The following is a 21,800-nucleotide window of genomic DNA, read 5'->3' as shown; positions in this document are numbered from 1 at the left end:
TCACAAAAAGCAACAAAAGATTGGGAACCACTGGTTTATAGCCTTTCCCAGGGGCGGATCCAGAGGGGGGGGGGGTCGAACACCTTCCCCCCCCCCCCCGCTCAGCTACATATTTTTTTTTTGTAAATCAACAATTTTTATGAGAAAAGTTTCTCGGCTTTATCGTCAGATGTGGGACAGGATGGGCACTCAAAGCACGAGATTATGATATAGACATTATGTGATATCACATTTAATGCTTTGTATCCATGAAATTGAATCACAATGTCATTGTATTAAAGGGACAATAACACTCTTGCTGGCTTGAAAGCTCCAGAAAATAAATAATATCTCTATCTAAGTACTAGATGTTTAAGTGTCCTACCTGTTGTGTAAATTACCCATTACATCCTATTTTACTTGTCCAGAGGGTTCGAAAATATTTTTAAATCGAAGTTTCATTTGAAAAGGTTTACGTTAGACGTTTCAAACCCTTATGTTGAATTTTTCAAAATTTTTAAATAAGGTGTGTTAAGATGAAATTTGTATCATCAATTATTGAAATATTCTAAAATAGTACAATTTGTTGACCAGAATAAAGATTGGGACATATTATTCAGTTCGACAAGAGTGGTATTGAGTCTTTAATTCATAACAATAATTGACGTCAAACGAGGTGTTGAATTTCTCTGTTTAAAAAGTTCAATGTGTATGTATATACGCCAAAATGACGATAGAGACCATGCGGGGGAGCGGGGGGGGGGGGAGGGGGGATACATTGTCTCAGGAACCTGGCAATCCCCTCCTGCAAAAATTCCTGGATCCGCCCCTGTTTCCCCATGTTAATCCCGCACTGGCTATAATTAATTTGACCCCATCCGGTGCCGTTTACGTTCTCTCTTTGTGAACAGATCATTTGAAATCTATTTCTCGGCAGTTTGCGAATGCGCTGGATATAACACGTGACAGAAACATTGTTTGAAACATTCCCACAATCTGTTTTACAGACCTAATGCGACATCGTTATTGTAGCGGCCAAGCGAATATTCACTGCGGATCAGTGTGACATTCCCAAAGTATTAAAAGGGACGACATTTTAATTTCGACCCTGGTCTGCGAAAACGACATATTTGGACAATTCATATTTTAGCTGTTCATGACCGGAACTTGACGAAGCTTGCTAGAAACTATGGGTTTGTTGTAGAGCGAGTTGAAACTTGTTGACTAGAGAATAATATTGCCATGGCCCATGACACCCCTCCCCCCCCCCTGCCTAAAAAGTTCACTGACCTTCCACAGCCAGCAGGCTGGCCACGGGCCTGGATGCCACCACGTACTTTTCGTGAACCCCAAGAATTCATTTCTCCAAGTCAGTACCAAAGACAGGGCGTGTTTTAACGTGCCTACAGCCATGAATTGGGGGTTGGATGGCTGAATGGTTAGCATGTGTGCGCTGTATCTTAAGTCTGTCATTGAGTCAACTGGCGTGGTTTCGATTCCCCGGTTGTACGTGACAAGGAGTAGGATCGCCTGTCCAACCTCGTGGAGTTTTTCCGGGCCCTCCGGTTTCCTCCCACTGCTAAAGACCTCTACGCGCAAGCGAATTATGGAAATAAAATTGAACCATATGATAGTTCCGAAATGACTTAGTTTGTGTCGAGTGGACGTTAAATCCCATCTCTCTCTCTCTCTCTCTCTCTCTCTCTCTCTCTATCTCTACAGCGTGCCTCTAGATAAAAAAATCCGTGTTTTGGAAATCTGAAATACGTACTTTGAAAAAATGCTAGTGTGGCGGTTAAGCAAAAAATCGTGCACTTTGGGTTAAAAGCATGAAATTTGGCACTACTGATTATTTTGGGATATGATCCACCTCAGCAGCTCCCCCTGGTGGTGGTTACGGCCATCTTTTCCAAAATGGCCGCCTATCCATTGATATACATATAACTAGGGGTGTCACAATAAGACATTTTCTTTACAAATCATTTCAGGCCAGCAATTTCCAGAGGCGAAATTGCCAGCTGAACACGATTTTTGAAAAAATATTTATCTATGACGTCATTTTCAAAAATGGCCGCCAAAATTTGAAGAAAAATGAATTTCCAGATAGGATGGGTGATATGGCTTGTAATATATCAAATATAAGGTTTTTGTTGTAATTGAACTGAATATATAATCTCTAAAACTAGTTTCCCCAAATCCAAGATGTCGGAAATTCAAAATGGCGGACAAAATATACCCAAAATGGCCGATTGGTCAGATTAAAGTCATTTCACTATTTGATTTCGTTTGTAATATATAATTTAAAGGGTTTACATTGTCACTGAACTTAAAATTAATCTAAAGAAAAAAATAGTTTCCAAAATCTAAGATGGCGGAAATTCAAAATGGCAACCAACATTTATCTAAAATGGCCGATTTGTTAGATAGAAGTCATTTCACTCTTTGATATGGTTTGTAATATGTAATACTAGAAGAATGCCCGGCTTCGCTCGGGGGTCATAACCCCGAAACCGGAAGTGGTAGACTAACGCCACCTGGCCTATGTTACTCCCCGGTCCGAGCTACCCCTATACCCCAAATTTCAGACTCGGGGCAGACCTAGTGTAGCCGCCAACCCCGAACAGACAGACAGACAGACAAACAGACAAACGACAGTCACAAATATTAGTATAGATAAATAAAGGGTTTCAAAGTGATTGAACTTAAAATCAATCTAAAAAAAAGAGCTTCCAAAATCCAAGATGGCGGAAATTCAAAATGGCGGCCAGAATTTTCCTAAAATGATTAAATTTTAAGATAATCGTCAATTTTCTGTTTGATATGGCTTGTAATATGTCCTCTATTAAGTTTTCAGAGTCACCGAATTTGATAATTGTAGATGATTGTTTCAGAAAAAAAGGGGCAATCATCAATATTTCTATTGGATTGGTTCATAATAGCAAAGTGTAATAGTTTTTTGAGGGCAACTGAAATTGACCGGACTCATGAATCTACCTGTCAGTCAATTAACCATGTGCAGAACTTACCAGTAAGCTAATTGGAATTTCAAAGAAATTAACCTTAACGCACAATAAATGTAGTTTAATTGTTTTATGCATAAAAACATAATATATGATGCTAATGATAATTTTAAGAATTGACACATTTTTTGGAGTAAATATCTGGTTATTCCGACCCTCCACCCCCACCCCATAACAATACAACGAGGCCAACTGAGGCATTTTTAATTTCATCTCCTTTGTCTTTGCACCATTTTACCGGAGTGAGAATCATTTATGGTATATGCAGTTGTTAAGAATTTAAGTTCTCCTATTCGTTCAGAAATGGTAATGTTATCCGTTTTTGCAGCGAAGACTCTGTGTCCAGTAACTTTTGTAGTAGAGTCTAGATGTGGTATCCACAGGTCATTTTCGTCAGTGACGTATTTCACAACAAGTTCTACATGTAAGAACAACACATTAGAAAATAGGAAATCGTGGGGGATGACTTTTGGGATACCTATACTAGTCGTGAATGCATTTCAAATTATTTTCGTGATGATTATTTTTAAACTTAGAACTTGGTGTGCAATACATTACAGACGAAAATGATCTGTGGATACCATACTTAGACTATACCACAAAAGTTGCCGGACATAGAGACTTTGATGACTCATTTTACACTGACAAATATGAATCCATCTGTCTAGATGATACCATAGACGGTTTCCGGACATAAGTCTTATGAACCAGAAATGATGCAATGGGGTTTAATGTCCTACTGTTCTGTACTAACAAAGTTAATGAATATTGTTACTCATCAAGCTGTGTGCTATGAAGAAAATTGGTCCAGACAGTGGTGCTATGGCCTACTCTTATTTCGAATTCCAATTGTTTAGGGTTCTTTTATGCGCACGTCAACGTGTACATATAAACCTGGTTTCTTGAGAAGCCCCCGTGCTGCATCCTGGAAAATCCTGAGGTACTTTCTCAGCAAACATAGGGATCGAACCCTGGACCTCGCTCTTGGCGAGTCTTACTCACTGAACCACTGTTTCGAACCATTTCTGAATAAACAATAGAATAGATAAATTCGTAACAACTGGATATATATGCCCCACTGTTTTGCTGGAATAATATTAAATCTTGTTTATGTGAGATCCAGTATAACAATTCCAGTTACAATCAAAATAACTACTACTCTTTGCTATTACAAGCCAATCCAAGAGGGAAATTCACAATTGTCCCTTTTTATTTTTAAGCAATCATCTACCATCTTCAAAATTCATTTCTGATGTAATATTCATTTTCAAAATTCATTTTTGAGGTAATATTGGATCCACATCCAAAAATATTCAGTAGGGTTGATGCCATCTATGTGCCAAGTTTCATGCTTTTATTAACCCAAAATGCACGATTCTTCCAAAAATTCTTCCTTAACCGCCCCACTATTATGTTCATCGACATAGCAGAACATCGTCAGGTGCAGGTGACAGTGAAGGTTCATTTACCTTTCGATCGACTTTAAATGTTTCCTTGGACTGTTAATGATACGGACACACGGTTATAAATGTAAATAAGTTCATCCTATTATAGTTTGAATATAAAAGTGTAAGCGTTATATCATGTTATAGGAAGTCAAAGTTCTGGAAATTTTTACGGAACCTTAAAACACCGGAAACCGTGCTTCGCCAATAAAGATAGCTCACATAAGACATCATGAGCTTCGTGCATTAAAACCCCCAAGTAATATTTGTGTTATAGTGTGTCTTTCTATATATTTTATAACTATTTAATTTTAGTCAAAATAGCAATCGACCAATGTCCGAATTAATATCTCACTAATCTTTCAAGTCTTTTAACTGTTTGGGTTTATACTTAATATAACGATATATATTACGTAATTATAGTTAACACGCGTTCTTGGTATGTCGATATCTTCTTCTGTATTTAAACATCTCTTTCCTTAGTACAATTTAACATTTCTGATCAAATATTATTATATAATTATTATATAATTATTTTAATCCTAAGTTTGTATATGATTATATGTTCTATATTCTACTGTAACTTTAGTCTGGTGACCGGCTCGCCCTAGCGATACCTATCTCGTTATTGTGACCGTTAGCCAGTTTTGAAAGCTCGTTTATTAAAAGTACAATTATTGGAATAAGCTACAACCCCCAGAAAAGAGCACTTCGGCATTTGTAAAACTATATTTTTTAAAGGGTAATTATCTTTCTGAGACAAGAATCAATTCCATGCATATTAAGTGCGGGATTTTCCAACTAGTTTTTGTTTACGTCAGTTTGGGACTAACATATGGTTCAATAATTGTATTCCAATTATTCGCTTCAGCGTATAGATCTTTATAGCTGTGGGAGGAAACCACTTAATACATGTTTAAAATAGTTTCCTGTAACAGAATAATATACCATTCATAATTAACAGAAATAATTCTCGTTGTTTTAAACAGGAATAAATTGTTGCATCATACACAGGATTTCCCCACTACACCTTATTTTTAGAAATGTTTTCAGAAAATGGAACTTTGTTCCTCGTATGAATCAGCAGACATATTAATCTGTAATTAAATAATATAATGCTTGCGATCGCTTCCTTTAAACCATCCCAACTGATTTGATTAATTTCGATCTGTATATAATAATTAACTACGCGTTAGAAATCTGACGCGATTGATGAGAAATTTCTAACTGTTAAAGATGAGCGGTCCCCATGGGTTTTTGAAGTGGTTCTCACCAGCCTATACGTGAACACGTTTCAGAATTCTTTTATGTCGTCTGTCGTTGCCAGGACCACCGAGAGAATTTTCATTTGGTGGGGCAAGACAAGACATCGGGGGTCGGATCGGGGGGATCTATTTTACCGTATATACATATTTTATGGCCCCACTCCACCTCCTCCGAAACAAAATCGCTGCGAACCAAAGAATTTTGAAGTGGGTGTTCATGGGGCTGCGATAGTCGAACAGTAAGAGAGAGATTGTTGTGTTGCATATCCCTGAAAATCCAAATATAATTCCCTCATAGTTCATTGCACACTGCGTGGGGTATGCGCACGAGGTTGGAGGGGCGACCCAACTCCTTGTCACGTACACGCGGGGAATCGAAACCACGCCACTTGACTCAATGACAGACCTTATGATTCACGCGCACGCATTAAACCACTAGAACGTCCCATCCCATCAAACAAAGCGCCCACAATAACAAATGTATACCCCGGTTTCGAATCCTGGCACGGAACGACAAGAATCTCGTGATTTATCAAGCCAAGTTCTCAGTACTGACAAGTAGAATGTCGTTTGGGTAGGATACGTTGGCGTTCACGCGAATAAAGGCGGGCATGCACCACGCAGTGTGCTATGAGCGGAATTTCCCCCCGGACAACAGCGTTTCTCCGCCCATTCTTACAGCATTACAACTCTCACGGGACCTAAGTTTTCGTTCTATCGCACTGGCCAGGTGATAACCTCCCTGAAACATCCCGATGAACTTTCTCGAGACCTTCTGGTTCGTGAGTCAGCGCCTTAGTCAATAAGCCACCCTGGCCCAATCTAGAACTGGGCTACAAGGCAGATAAATTGTGATTAAGATCTGAAAATAAAAGTTGACACTCTCCAAGAAACAGCTCATCATCAGGTACTATGTGACCGGGGACCATGGTGTAGGTGTTCTGAACAGGATTAAGACCACACAACAATTATATCTTTAAATTAAATCGTATGGGTGTTCATTGGGTGTTCTGAACAAGATTAAGACCATACAACAACTGACACTCTCTTCAAGAAACAACTCATCATCAGAAGACCATGATGGTGTGGGTGTTCTGAACAATTACAATTACATCTTTAACGTAAATTGTTTAGTCTGTTAATAAATGATGCCGCGACAAACTACTGAATTAAAAACTTGTAAGCTGTCAATGTAGACTTCTTCTGTTTGATTGACATGACAATCTAATCGATATATTGATTTTTTGATATTACTCATAACCATTCCTCTTTCGTCCGATTCATCGAATTAGAACATAATAAACTTATATTCGGCAACCCACGTCTATGCGTCATACTAAGATGTGCGGACAATACGTGAGCAACAGGTGGGATCCTGCTCTTCTCTCACGGGCGTAGAGATGTGGGGAAAGATATGAGGGGTGGGGTAATTTTATTCAAGAAAATAGAGAGAAAGAAGGAAAAGAAAGAAAGAAAGAAATGGGGTTTAACGTCTACTCGACACAAACTAGGTCATTTCGGGACTAACACATGGTTCAATTTTATTTCAATCATTCGTTTGCGCGTAGGGGTCTTTAGCAGTGGGAGGAAAATGGAGGATCCGGAGAAAACCCACGAGGTTGGACAGGCGACCCTACTCCTTGTCACGTACAGCCGGGGAATCGAAATCCCGCCAGTTGACTCAATGACAGACCGTATGATACAGCGCGCGCGTGCTAACCATTCGGCCATCCACCCCCTTCACCCCCACCCCGAGAAAGAAGGAAGGAAATGATGAATTGTAACTAATCGCTCGCTATTCAGGGCCCTGTTTCTCGAAATCTTAACTAAAGATAAAATCCAAATTTTAGTAGATAGCCTACTTCAATTTTGATTGACTAAGCACTAAAATCAATCTGATATTATCCAATCAAATTACTAAAATTTGGATTTTATTTTAGTTAAAATTTCGTGAAACAGGCCCCTGGACTTACTTTACTTATTCATATCATATTCAGAGATATGCAAATGAAATGAAATTAAATGATGTGGGGTTTTACGTCCTACTGGTCTAATCACGACAGGGGTTTTCGAATGACTACATAAGCAAAATGGATCCAATTTTAAGTATCTTTAGCATTAAGATTGCCGTAAAAAAACAACCCAGTATGTACAAGAAATGTTCAGTCTGGGTACACGGAAATTAAAAGATTGTATTTCCGCAAAGAAGTACCTGGTAGTTAAACAGGACTAGGATAAATCTTTATGTGTAAATAGACACGGAATAACCCGCTTCATTCATTATACCTTTCTAAATAGACTTCTACAGGGAATAAACCCTCTTGGCCCATTAAAATACATATGCGATGTCTCCTTGGGGTATACTTCAGGAAATATGCAAGAAACTGTGATTCTCGAGTAACGACGTTGCGTGCTTATCGTACAACATTAGTTTTATATAATAAGACACTAAATCAATGGAATTTAATTAGTTTGTTTTATATATATGACAAAAAACTCCGAATCAGTTCAGTATTTGATTGACACGATATTCAATAAGAATAAATGTTTTGTTTAACCTGAAACCCTAAGAAACTCAAACTTTTGATACGTATAAGAAACTAATTAATTCTATGAATCCACGCGATATCGCCTACACTGTGTAGCCATATAGAAAGAGTTGATATAATATTGGTTGGTTTGTTGCATGAACTGGAATCTAATAAAAAGCCTTGAACGAACACTTTGAAAACATCCCGATCTGAGAGTACCAGATATATTTTAGTTAACCCATTCGCCCCCACCTCTCAATATTCTTTAAGGCACTTATTATGTGCAACTGTCTGAAGCTACTGTGATACTAATCGTACGCAGAGCTTGGTGCGTCCCTAACCCTACAAAGCTAGACGCGTCACTAATCGTAAGGAGCTACGCGCGTCCCTAACCCCACAAAGTTCATCAATAATCATGCAGAGCTGATCATCAATTGATAGAAATGGTTCAATGCTGAATTCTAATTGGTGTTTTTAATTTCGAATATTATGGAAAATATTGAGATCGAGGTTTAGCTCCTTTAACTATAATGAGTTTTGTGAAGCCCTGGTGGCCTGTAAGACACGGTAACCCAGCAATAATAAAAACATAGGGTTATAGAGTTGTGTACGAACAAAGAAAGATAGGTTGCCAGGCAACGAAACATACGCCCACAGCAGCTATATCGTCCGTGCCGTCAACAAGAGTTGTCGCATATATTTACTTTTTTGGTAATGAAACATACATTAAAATCTGATTAAGAGTAACATCTCATTAAGTAATTATCAGAAAACCATTAGAATTTGTTTGGTTTTTATGAAGTTCTGCACCATACTAACGCTTAGTATACAAAACTTTTAATATCATGAATTTAGCTGTTCAAGTCATAAAGATTCATTGAAAATCAATATACTTGTTCGTCTCATGACCTTAAACACTGTGTATCAATTTAAAGTCAATCGGATATAAACTTTAGCCTCTAGAGCGTCCACAAGATTTTTCAAAGTGATCAAGGGCCATAACTCTGGCTGTAATTATCGGAAATCGCTGAAAATCAATAGGCTTCTTTGTCTCATGACCTTAAACACTATGTATAAATCTAAAGTCAATCGGATATTTACTTTGACCTCTAGAGCGTCCACAAGATTTTTTGACGTGATCAAGGGCCATAACTCTGGCAGTAATTATCGAAAATCGCTGAAAATCAATAGGCTTCTTCGTCTCATAACCTTAAACACTGTGTATAAATCTAAATTCAATCGGATATTAACTTTAGCCTATAGAGCGTCCACAAGCAATTGTGGACGCCGGACGGACGGACGGACGGACGGGGGCGACAACAATATACGACCACATTTCAATGTGGGCGTATAAAAACAAACTCATTGACTCCTGATTTAGTTCTTTTAAGTCTATTGACTTCTGTAAAACACTGTCATTACTATGGCCACAAGTAATAAAAATGGGGTGGCGTGTCGAATTCTGATTTCTCAGTTGATTAAATGTGTATCTATCGGACTGTAAAAATAATATTGACCTATTTTATATAAATAATAGTTTTATTAAGATTCGCTCCAATTCCTTCAGATTTCGCAGATTGTCTCAGGTGTTATATTAAATACTGTGAAGGAGTATCGGGTTCAAAATCTAGAAAATCAAATAAAATAAAAAAAATTCCCACCTCAATTTTACTAAATGAATATATATAAAAAAAAGTACAGCTTGCAATAATAAAGGTAGGAGAAAAATTATAAACAAATTCAATGGTAAATTGTTAGCGTGGTGAAATTAAGAGCAATGAATGAAACTTTTTTTAAAAGCTAAATAGAATTAATATTCACTAGGGACCGGGTATCATTCAGATTTGATGAAAAAAGGAAAGAAACTGAGCTTACCATCTATAATCTAATACACATATTCAGTTAATAGATTGCCATGCAGAAAGTGTTAAATACCATCAAGATTCATCAAAAACCGCCCAGTTTGTGCTACCGTTTAGTTTGACATTGGTTGTCTAGTTTATGAAACTAAGTGGTCATAAACTGGATGACCAGTATGATGGTATTTAATACTTTCTGTATGGCAATCTATTAACTGAATATGTGTATTAGATTATAGATGGTAAGCTCAGTTTCTTTCCTTTTTTCATCAAATCTGAATGATACCCGGTCCCTAGTGATTTATGATTAATGTTTGGTGATTTTAATGAGATTTAGTATATTGTTACACACCGTGTATAATAAAGTTGTTTAAAAAAGCCGTCTTCATTAGCCCAGTCGGTGCAGAACAGTACGACGCTAAATCCCCATTTCATGTCATTCCATTTATTTAAAAAAAAAAAAAAAAATATCAAAGGTAAAATCGCCAGAATTCTACTTTCATGAACACAGTTTTTACTTTGGACTTTCTTCTTCAGACGTTCTAGATAGCATTTTGAAGCTGATACTCTGCCACAAAATACAGAGAGAGAGAGAGAAAAATGGGGTTTAACGTCCACTCGACACAAACTAGGTCATTTCGGGACTAAAATATAGTTTAATTTTATTTCAATAATTCGCTTGCGCGTACACGCTTGCGCGTAGGGGTCTTTAGCAGTGGGAGGAAACCGGAGGACCCGGAGAAAACCCACGAGGTTGGACAGGGGACCCTACTCCTTGTCACGTACAACCAGGGATTCGAAACCACGCCAGTTGATTCAATGGCAGACTTTATGATACAACGCGCTCACGCTAACCATTCAGCCATCCCACCCCCCACAAAATACACAGAGAGAAAAATCGGTTTTAACGCCCACTCGACACAAACTAGGTGATTTTAGGACTAACATTTTGAACCCGATGCCACGCCATATTATAATACAACCTAATATTCATCAGAGCTGGATTTCCCATTCAGCAAAATAAGCACGTGCTTAGGGCATGAGAGCAGGGGGGGGGGGGGGACCACACAAATTTGCCGGATTTACCACGGAGCATCATTCGTTGCAAAATTACAAATGGATTCGTGCACGAAAATCCCATCTATTGAAATATATTAAAAATTCTAACAGAACGACTTGATACCATGTAAATACATTATGTAAAATTAGTTAGGAGGATCTGATTAAAAACTTTGCAATTAAAACTAGGAGAAATTTTCAACCTCTTCATTTATAGTTTATCATTGAATTACATATGGGAGGACAGAAATCTAAGGACCTCTATAGGTCTTAACCCGGCCCTAAAAACATTATATATAAACGTACATAGAACTACGTTTAACGTTTTGCTTCACTTCAAATGTATTGTGTTTAGTGAACTTTTAACATAATATAATAACAATGGAGTACCGCCACGAAAATATACTTCATATAAAAATGACAACATTTTTGTTCTATAGATCAGAATATTACACGAAATCATCAATTAATGTACAGTGTTTACCCCACTATTAACATAACAAAATAACACATGGAGATTTGTTCTATTCACACGGCATGCTTATCACACGAAATCATCAAATTCAAATGAGCAGGATGGGTTCGGGTGACCGATCAGAAGGTCTGTCATTGAGTCAAATGGCGTGGTTTTAATTCCCCGCGTGTTCAACCTCGTGCCCGCACCCTCTCCCACGCTTAAGATTAAGAGAGATAGAGAGAGAGAGATAGAGAGAGAGCGATAGAGAGAGGGAGCGAGATGGGGCTTCACGTCCACTCGACACAAACTAGGTCAACTAGTTGTGTGACGGACTATTCAAAACTTTGTTGGTTGCAATTCGTGGTGACGGGACAGCTACGGATAATTCAAAAACTTTGTTGATTGCAATTCGTGTGACGTGACAGCTAATTGATGTCTTAATCCGTCATATTCAGAATACGTACTATTGATAGCTTTGTTGGTTGAAATAAGAAGGAAAGGAATCTGGACTTGAAAATGATGTCGGATGTCACAGCATGCCGTAGTATTCAAAGTCGAATTTGACAGATTCCGCACGAGTAAAACATTCACACCTCAACAAGCAACTCAACGAAATACAATGAAATGGGGTTAAACATCCTACCTTTCTGCACCATTTACTGTCCTATAAAGGATAATTTGCTCGGACACCGATCTGATATGACCTACTCTTATTTCGAATTTCAACCGTCAAGATGTCTTTTACGTTCAAGCCAGTGTGTATCGGATCTGGATGTTTCGTTCCACCCGAAAGACCATCCATCATTCAATATCGAAAAGGGGAAACCACACCGGTAAAATTCGGAGAAACCAACTGATTATCGAGCCAGCGTCTTACTCACTGATCTAACGCGACTCCTAGCACAATTAACTCAGATCAAACAACAATAACAATTATTCATTCCTGTTATATTTTGCCCGGACAGCGGCATTACCGCCTACACTTACATCGAATTCCAACTGCTAAGGGGTCTTTTAGTTAATTGCACGCCAACATGTACACAGGACCTCAACTTTGAACAAGTATCATTGATGTTGCCAATTTTATTTGATGAATAGGATATTGCATAAATGTAATTACGTTGACTTCCGTCTTGAGTTGAATAAAATATTATATAAAATTAACATTCTGATTAAAACACAGATCCTATTTCGTTTCTTTCTTTGTAATTCAAAATTCCGTGAAGGATTAACCAATCAAATTGTTTGTCACGCCGAGTTCTTTTGCACTGTGGGAAGACATTCATAGCGATAGAAAACAATCAAAGCAAAAGTTGTATTTCTGAATAGCCGCTTAACACTGACGCAGATTAGATAATCGAAAGAGTGACGTCATACTAGGTCAAAAATCGCTCGTATGACCCTTGACGCGACCTCCCACTACAACGTGTCAGATCTTCGTGTAGTGGAGGCCATCGAAAGTATTAAAAAACGAAACAAAATATATAGAGGATATTTGTCGTTTTAGAGTGAATAACATATTTTATTTCATCGAGAAGCAAGAAAACGTTTATATTTTCACTCATGCTACGCATTCGTGAAAATATAAACGTTTTCTTGCTTAGAGATGAAATAAAATATGTTATTCACGACAAAACGACAAATGTTCTATTTATTTTATGATTTTACAATCATTTTAGGTAAAAACAACATGGACTACTGCTAGCCAGTGGAATAACACTTTTATTTCACTGATAAAACGCGGTATTCCACTACTGATCATAAAATAAAGATCTGTATTTTAATCAGCTTGGTGAAATTAGTTACATATATTTTCGTGATGTGATAATGATTTGTCTTGAGTATAATCTAATACTGTGTCACGATTTCCTATAAAATTGCAGAAAAATAGGAAGTTAAACCCCATTTCATTTCATTTCCTATAAATTATCGTTCCCCGAAAATGACACCGGCCATTACAGTGAATTCGCTGATGGACAGACAGCCTGATTGATTCTGTTTATACACTGCAGTAGTATTCTCAATTACCGGAAGTTTTATACTAAAGCCGAATATATACATGTCGCGACATCCTAGTTGATTAATAGAGTCTTTTTTCGGACCGGTTGGGGAGATCACAGAGTTGGACGAAGACAGTTATTTGTAGATGATATCTACACCTGGCATTCCCATGGAAATGACCTCACCAACTGACCCATCTCCTCCCCAATTGGCCGGATTTCTTCCCCTATGGCCTGATCACTTCCCAACCGGAAATAAATGAAATAAAGTGAAATGGAGTTTGACGTCCTACTGTTCTGCTCCTAACCTGGGCTAATGAAGACGGGCATACGCCATACAGTGTGCTATGAGGGAAATTTTGCCCGGACAGCGGCACTACGGCCTACTCTTATATCGAATTCCAACTGCCAAGGGATCTTTTACGTGCACGCCAATGTGTACACGGGACCTCGGTTTTTCGTCCCATCCGAACGACTAGACAGCTTTCCTTGTCAGCCCCTCCGTCCTGCATCACTGACAGGGGAGAACCACGCCCAACCGGAAATATATCCCGGTCGTAAATATTTGATACGAAAAAAAAACTTTCTTATTTCTTGGTTAAACTTTCCGCCGGCACGATGTCTGTGGCTTATTCCAAACATGCCGGAATTGATCTCTTATAAGAAGGTTTGAATATCACAATATATGACACCTGAACCCTGACCTCGGGGTAGCGCCCAATACACAATGTAGTCAGTATAATATTTTCCAGCACACAAAAATGTTTCGACGTGAAGGTGGTAGAGCGCAAAAATGACCCTAGTTACTATAGTAAAGAATTCATATCGGGACTCTGCCCTATATCCGTTACCGTCTCGCCCTATACACATCTAATATGAAAATAAGGCTTTCCCCCACCTCGGTTCTAAGGCTATTTAGGACCGTCTATTTTTCACCGTGATTCAGAAACCTTTACTAAAGTAACTAAAATGGCCCTAGTGGAACAGTTAGGTTGGTTGCAGTTCGGAAATGGCATTTCAGGTTTACAAAAGTCCTGGGGGTGGGCTAGGCCTACATGCCTCGGTGAGTACAGTTTGCTAAGGCCGCGAAACGCCCCAGCATATGACCAAGGTAATGCAAGGTCAGCGACACTCCCAGACGAACTCTCAAAGTCGTGCGAAATTTGAAAGCAAGTCCATTTTAAATTTCGAAAAAGAACCCTTTATAAAATTTGGGTGGTTGGATGGCCGAATGGTTAGAACGTGCGTGCTGTATCATAAGGTCTGTCATTGAATCAACTGGCGTGGTTTCGATTTCCCGGTTGTACGTGACAAGGAGTGGATTCGCATGTCCAAACTCGTGGGTTTTCTCTGGGTCTTCCGGTTTCCTCCTGCTGCTATAAGACCCATAGCGCACGCGAATTATTGAGATAAAATAGAACCATGTGTTGGTCCCGAAATGACCTAGTTTGTGTCGAGTGGAGGTTAAACCCCATTTCTCTCTCTCTCTCTTGATAGAATTTGAAGAAAATTGTGACGTTAAATCTTCTTTCATTTCATTTCATTTTTAAGCGGTGATGATTCAGAAACTAACAGCAGAGCATTTAATGCGGATTCGTGTAACGCTTTATGACACGAATCTAGGAAGAGATTCTATATCTGGATTCGTTGTAATTCCCATGAAGCACGCCCTGATTACCACCATGTCTAATATAGGTTCTTCCTCGTTGTTTCAGGAACCATTTTATCCGGATAACAAAAGTGTGAGAATCAGATCCGGGTTGGTAAAACTGCTTATAATTCGAATCTGGACTGGAAATGGAACAGGAATTAACTTTCTACACTAATGGTCGACTCCATACATTGTGATATGAGGGATATTTTGGCCAGATAACAGCGTTTCCGCCTAATTGTCATCGAATTCCAAATGTCAAGGGTTCTTTTACGTGCACGCCAACGTGCACACGTAAACCTAGGATTTTTGTACCACCGGAACCACTAAATTTTACCAAGACCTCCATCCTGCATCACTGACAAGAGAAAGGGCACACTAGAAAATCCCTGAGAATTTTCTAAATCCCCACCAGGATCGAACCCGATTTTGGTTAGCAAAATCAAAGAAATTGGGGTTTATCGTCCTTAGCACAGCGGCGCTATGGCCTACTTTTATTTCGAATTCCAACTGTCTATATGTTTTCCCTTGCCAGGCCATCCGTCCTGCACCACTGACAAGGAGGAACCACGCCGGAAATCCCGATGAAGTACTGGTTAGTGGTCGAGCGCCTCACTCACTGAGCCGCCGTGGTTCCAAATATAGAAACGACATCTACTCTTCATTTTGATTATTGATAAATACACCCATATTACAATCTATTTACCCGGGGGCAGGGGCATAGTGAGAGCATTATGAACCTGAGTAGACTGAAAACCCCGTGGCACAAATAGTTCTTAGATGTGGTGCGGTCAGAGGATTCTGTTCAGGAATTTTTTTAAAAAAGGAGCCCATTTTCTAGCTGATAATATTTCTAGTAGGTAACTCGATGCATTGTTTCGCGTAACCCCGCGTCTTCATTAGCCCAGTCGGTGCGGAACAGTAGGACGATAAACCGGATATATTTTATTTCGCGTAACCCACCCACCCCATTCTTTAATCTGCCGACCAAAAAATTCAAAGTGAATAACGAGAAATGATTTGATTTAATTATTAATTAATTTATTTAATTCATTCAGCAAAATTATGTGCGAAATATAACTTAATTCATTTTCTTTTCTTTAGCAAAAGTCTGAGCCAACCGCGACTCCCTTGTACTCGCAATCTCCGATTAACCAGGCGTCTGATCTAACGAAAGTTGGCCTTTTGTTTCATAAGGATTGTTCATTAACTGTGAATAGCGAACAACAACAGTAATAAAACATTGTCCAATTATGATCCATTCATTTAATCGAATACAAAGACGACCACACCACGCGGATTAAGACAATGGCGCATTTATTCCCACCCAAGTCAGGTCGTAAAAAACGTCCATTCATAATGGTAAGTCATTTACAGAAGTCGTAAGGAATAAGATACTTGACAAAACGTTGGGCGATTGAGGGAAATCTCTTGCTTTTGAAGTGACAACTACGCAGAGCGGTTAATCTAGGATGAACAAATAAATTCATTAAAATGTGCGGTTTTGACACTCAGCCTCCAATATCAGAACTTTTAATTGATTGGCTGTTGGCCAAATATGACGTCACATCAGATAGTTTTCATCCGTTTGTCTCCTTTAATAATAATAAACGCTTTAATATCCCAACCACTTAACACTGATCCTGTCCCACTGATACCTATAACCAGGCTGACCGCTGACAAGTCATGGGTGGAAAGAAATGAAATGAAATGGTGTTTAACGTCCTACTGTTCTGCTCGGACTTGACTAATGAACACGGGCATACGCCATGCAGTGTGCTATGAGGGAAAGTTTGATCGGACAGTGGAACTACGCCCTACTCTTATATCAAACTTCAACTACCAAGGTTTTTTTTAACATGTATGCCAATATGTACACAGTACCTCCGTTCTGTATCACTGGCAAGGGAAATCCATTCCGGAAGAAATCCCAAGATACTTTCTCAACCAACACCGGTGGCGATCCCGAGACCTCCAGGGTAGCGCGCCAACGCCTCACCCACTGCGCCACCGCGACTCTTTTGACTGAATCGAATCTGAATCCAGAATTGTTGTCAGGTCAAATACACCCTTGTTTCAATTTGATGTATTTATGAATGCTAGTCCGTGAAAAAATAATCCACGAGATATAAGTGAAATAAGTATAGGAAATAAATAGCAACGAAACCAAAAGATTGGTGATGACATAACTTAGTATGTAGCTACTGATAACTACTCTCAAGTCAATCTGTTTTACAGAGGTATTGCGAAAGCCTTCTTCTAGCAGCTTAGCGAATGTTTAGTTTGCTCTCGAATATTTTCTAGCCATTTCAATAAAGTTTTGTTTGTTCTGTTATTTTGCTGGCTGCTGCTGATGGCTGACCTCAGTTATCAAGATAGGGGGGTGAGAGTGGTCGGGGTTCCCCCTCTAATGACGACAATGCTACACACAAAATTTGGAAAAAATGTATACAAAACTACCGTCTCTATCGCGTTCACACCATTTATTCCACGCGTACCACCGACAGTGTGTTAAAGATAAACGCCCTTAACGGAAAGGGTAGACGATACCCCTTATTGTACCGTTAAGCATAAAAATAAAAAATTCCATTTGTTTGGAATTCAACTCCTTCCATTACATGGGTTACTTTTCTTTAGGCCTTAAATTAAAATTATCAAAATTATCAATTAGAAATTAATTAACTTATCAAGACAATGATCAACTCCCGATGCCATCTTTAGTCTGCAATATTTAGTGGATTTGAGTACGTTAAGTGATGGATGATTTAACGTAAAAATGGATAATCGAGACTTTGTTTATTATCATATAAAAGGTGGCAATGACGATCGAGGCTGAAGCAAATTGTCTGAAACTTTCAGCATGTTCTGTTTTCATTATCTAGGTTTTAACTATTATAACGAGGACAGTCAGCTTTTTATCTATTCTTACCTAATGCCCCTTTAACATAACTGAGTGAAATTAAACGGGTTACTTAACGTAAATGTAATGAAATGGGGTTTAACGTCGTCGAAAATTCATATATTTAACAAACATGAGCATATTCTATGGACCATGAACTGAGCATGACACCATCGCACCTATCTTGGTGTGACGTCATATCGAACATCAAATATGCCAAGTTTCACGTACTTGAATTAGCGGAACCTCGGGCTGTAACCCAAGAACCCCAACAGGATATGAGTAGCGTTTCAGTCCCATTTCCTGACCCAAAGATGGTGAACCCAGGTTTTTATCAGATAACTGACCAATTGCACTCCAGAATTTATCATTTAAGTAAATTCAGAAAAGAACTGTGATTCGATTCCATATTCCAAGAAGATTTATCTCCCTTTAATATATATACACACACACACACACACACACACCCACACCCACCCACCCACACACACGCACACGTTTACTAAATCCACGACTCGTGTGAAAATGTGAAAACGGAATACATTTTAAATACATGTATGTAAAAACAGATGATGTTAGCTTTTTATTCCAATTCAGTAGGGCAAATTTTACAAAAAAGTTAAGTGCGATATTATTAGAAAGAGAGAAAACATTTATATCCAATGGCAGACCTTATTATCTTAAACGCACTCGACCCCCCAACTCCCGGTGGAGGGAAACTGGGGGTTTTATTTTGGGATTGAAAACATGTCACTCGTCTCAATGACAGGCCTACTGAAAGGCGACTTCCCCAACCCTCAAACACACACACGCTCTAAAGAATAGGCCGTAGCGCCGCTGTGTGAGCAACATTTCCCCACAGCATAGCACACTGTATGGCGTATCTCCGTCTTCATTAGCCCAATTGGAGCAGGACAGTAGGACGTTAAGCCCAATTTTTATTTCATTTTTATAGTTTTGTTGTTTACGGTCATGAGAGTTACCCCTGCCGACCCTCTTTTACGTAAAACGACTTACTGATGTAGGCTACGATTATGATTTTCGACCGGTTTGATGACCCGGGAAAAATAAATGGGCAAATGACTCTCTTCTGGGGGATTATTTGATGTTGCACGGGAGGATAGGCCTAGAATCAAAGAAAAACATCTAAATGTACTCTATCTAAATTTCTTGACCCGCCCTTGTACTTTTATCTGACATCGGTCGAGCGTAGATTTACCTGTGTATGTTTCAACATGTCAATATAAAAAACACCCGTGTATTAATCGTCTTATGGTCGATGCTTCTGGTGTTTAAATACAATTATTGGCTTGAAATGATACGTGGTGATTTTCAGTAGTCATTGCTACGATCGGTGATGCGTCATTTGCATTTTCGTTAAAATATCAAATTTCTCACGGCTTAATCCGAAAATGAAATGAATTGTGGATTACAGAATTGCTTTTTTTGTATGCCAAGGTAACACAATGTGCTCATAGGTTTTTGGATCGCTCCCAGAGTTGACCAAGAATATTTGCTTGGGATTTTATAGCCAGTGGTGCGGGCGTAGGAATTCGAAATAAGAGCATCAAGGTCCAGATAAAATCCCCCACCCCCTCTTAGCACACTTAAATGCGCATCTTCAACATCCCGGATGATGTAAAACAATGTATAGGACGTTAAACCCCGTTTCATGTTATTGCATTTTATGATGTTTTTAGCAGTTAACAAACAAGATTATATCTTTAAATTAAACGACTTATAAAAGCAAATAACTATAACGCGTGGCTTTCATTCGCCGCCACCCAAACGCGTTAATTGCCCCGGTCTTACCTGTATAGGCATGCCAGGTGCTTTTTGCGCGAACTGATACAATTTCTTCTTGTCCCTCAATTCCATTTCTCTCTGGTCAGGGTGCTCGTCCAATTGTGGCAAGGACGTGTCAAAATGTTTAATCTTATAGTGAAATCCAGCTTTAATCCAACGTAGAATAGGAAACACAGATTGATTTTTTGTCGAAGTTTGTTCCACTACAATTCTATCGACAAACCAGTCACTTGCCAGACCAGCATCATCTCGCCATAACTCTATTTTAACAACTTTACAAACCAGAGATCCTAATTTAGACCGGGAAACTTTAAACATATCATTTTGACCTCTTTCAAAATCATTTCTCAAGAATTTATCCAGAACTATTTTCTCTGTGAAATTCCCAGCTTCGTCATGAAGAATTATTGTCACATTGGCATCGGTTCCTGCGTTTTTCTTGTCTCCAGTGGCCACGTAGATCAAAATGTCGGACTTAAGATTTCTGAATAAAGACTTTTCTGCCATGTTTGAACTTTAAAGGTCTAGTAGGAGTTGTGCCAAAAGTTAAAATGATGCCAAACTTATTCGTGGTGTGAAGTAGTCGATTTATGCAAATGTTAATACTGGCGGCGCACGTATCAGCGCTGTAAAGTAGATCAAGAATCACAGATGTTAACGGTTTGTCTGTTACCTCTAAATGGCCTATAATGTCATGTATTGAATGTATATACGATATAGTTTAAAGGATGTAATGAACGATAAAGGATGTAATGAACGAGTATAATATAATACCGTGTGACGATTTCCTATAAAATTGCAGAAAAGTGGGAAGTTAAACCCCATTTCATTTCATTTCCTATAAATTATCGTTCCCCGAAAATGACACGGCCATTACAGTGAATTCGCTGATAGACATATCCTGATTGATTATGTTAATGCACTTACCGGAAGTTATATATACTAAAGCCGAATATATACATGTCGCGACATCCTAGTCGATTAAGAGAGTCTATTTTCGGACCGGTTGGGAAGGTCACAGAGTTTGACGAAGACAAGGTTTAGGGTTATTGGTAGGTGATATCTTAACCTGGCATTCCTTTGGAAATGACCTCACCAACTGACTCATCTCCTCCCCAATTGGCGGGGTTGGATGGCCGAATGGTTAGCACGTGCGCGCTGTATCATAAAGTCTGTCATGGAGTCAACTGGCGGGGTTTCGATTCCCCGGTTGTACGTGACAAGGAGTAGGGTCGCCTGTCCAACCTCGTGGGTTTTCTCCGGGTCCTCCGCATTCCTCCCACTGCTAAAGACCCATACGCGCAAGCGAATTATGGAAATAAAATTGCACCATAATATGTTAGTCTCGAAATGACCTAGTTTGTGTCGAGTGGACGTTAAACCCTATTTCTCTCTCTCCCTCCCCAATTGGCCGGATTTCTTCCCCTATGGCCTGATCACTTCCCAACCGGAAAGATTATCCAGTCGTAAATATTTGATACGAAAAAAAAACTTTCTTATTTCTTGGTTAAACTTCCGCCGGCACGATGTCTGTGGCTTATTCCAAACATGCCGGAAATTACCTCTTATAAGAAGGTTAGAATATCACAATATATGACATCTGAACCCTGACCTCGGGGTAGCGCCCAATATACAATGTAGTCAGTATAATATTTTCCAGCACACAAAAATGTTTCGACGTGAAGGTGGTAGAGTGCAAAAATGACCCTAGTTTCTATAGTAACGAATTCGTATCGGGACTCTGCCCTCTATCCGTTACTGTCACGCCCTATACACATCTAATATGAAAATAAGGCTTTCCCCCACCTCGGTTCTAAGGCTATTTAGGA

The 21,800-nt window shown here is 39.0% G+C and overlaps 1 protein-coding gene across 1 annotated transcript in view; it reads right to left on the bottom strand.

Annotated features, from left to right (window-relative positions):
* Positions 1 to 20,059, bottom strand: part of LOC126829853 (polyunsaturated fatty acid 5-lipoxygenase) — a 78,532-nt gene extending 58,473 nt beyond the window's left edge. Inside the window, exon 1 of the mRNA XM_056102775.1 lies at positions 19,978 to 20,059. Within this exon, the coding sequence (XP_055958750.1) occupies positions 19,978 to 20,043 (66 nt within the window). The 5' untranslated portion in view covers positions 20,044 to 20,059. The remainder of the gene's footprint in view (positions 1 to 19,977) is intronic.
* Positions 20,060 to 21,800: the final 1,741 nt, after the last annotated feature.

This window comes from Patella vulgata, chromosome 8 (genome assembly GCF_932274485.2).
Source record: "Patella vulgata chromosome 8, xgPatVulg1.2, whole genome shotgun sequence".
Taxonomy (NCBI): Eukaryota; Metazoa; Mollusca; class Gastropoda; family Patellidae; genus Patella; species Patella vulgata.
The sequence above is the reverse complement of the archived record's forward strand: the minus strand, read 5'-3'. Positions and strand labels throughout refer to the sequence as shown.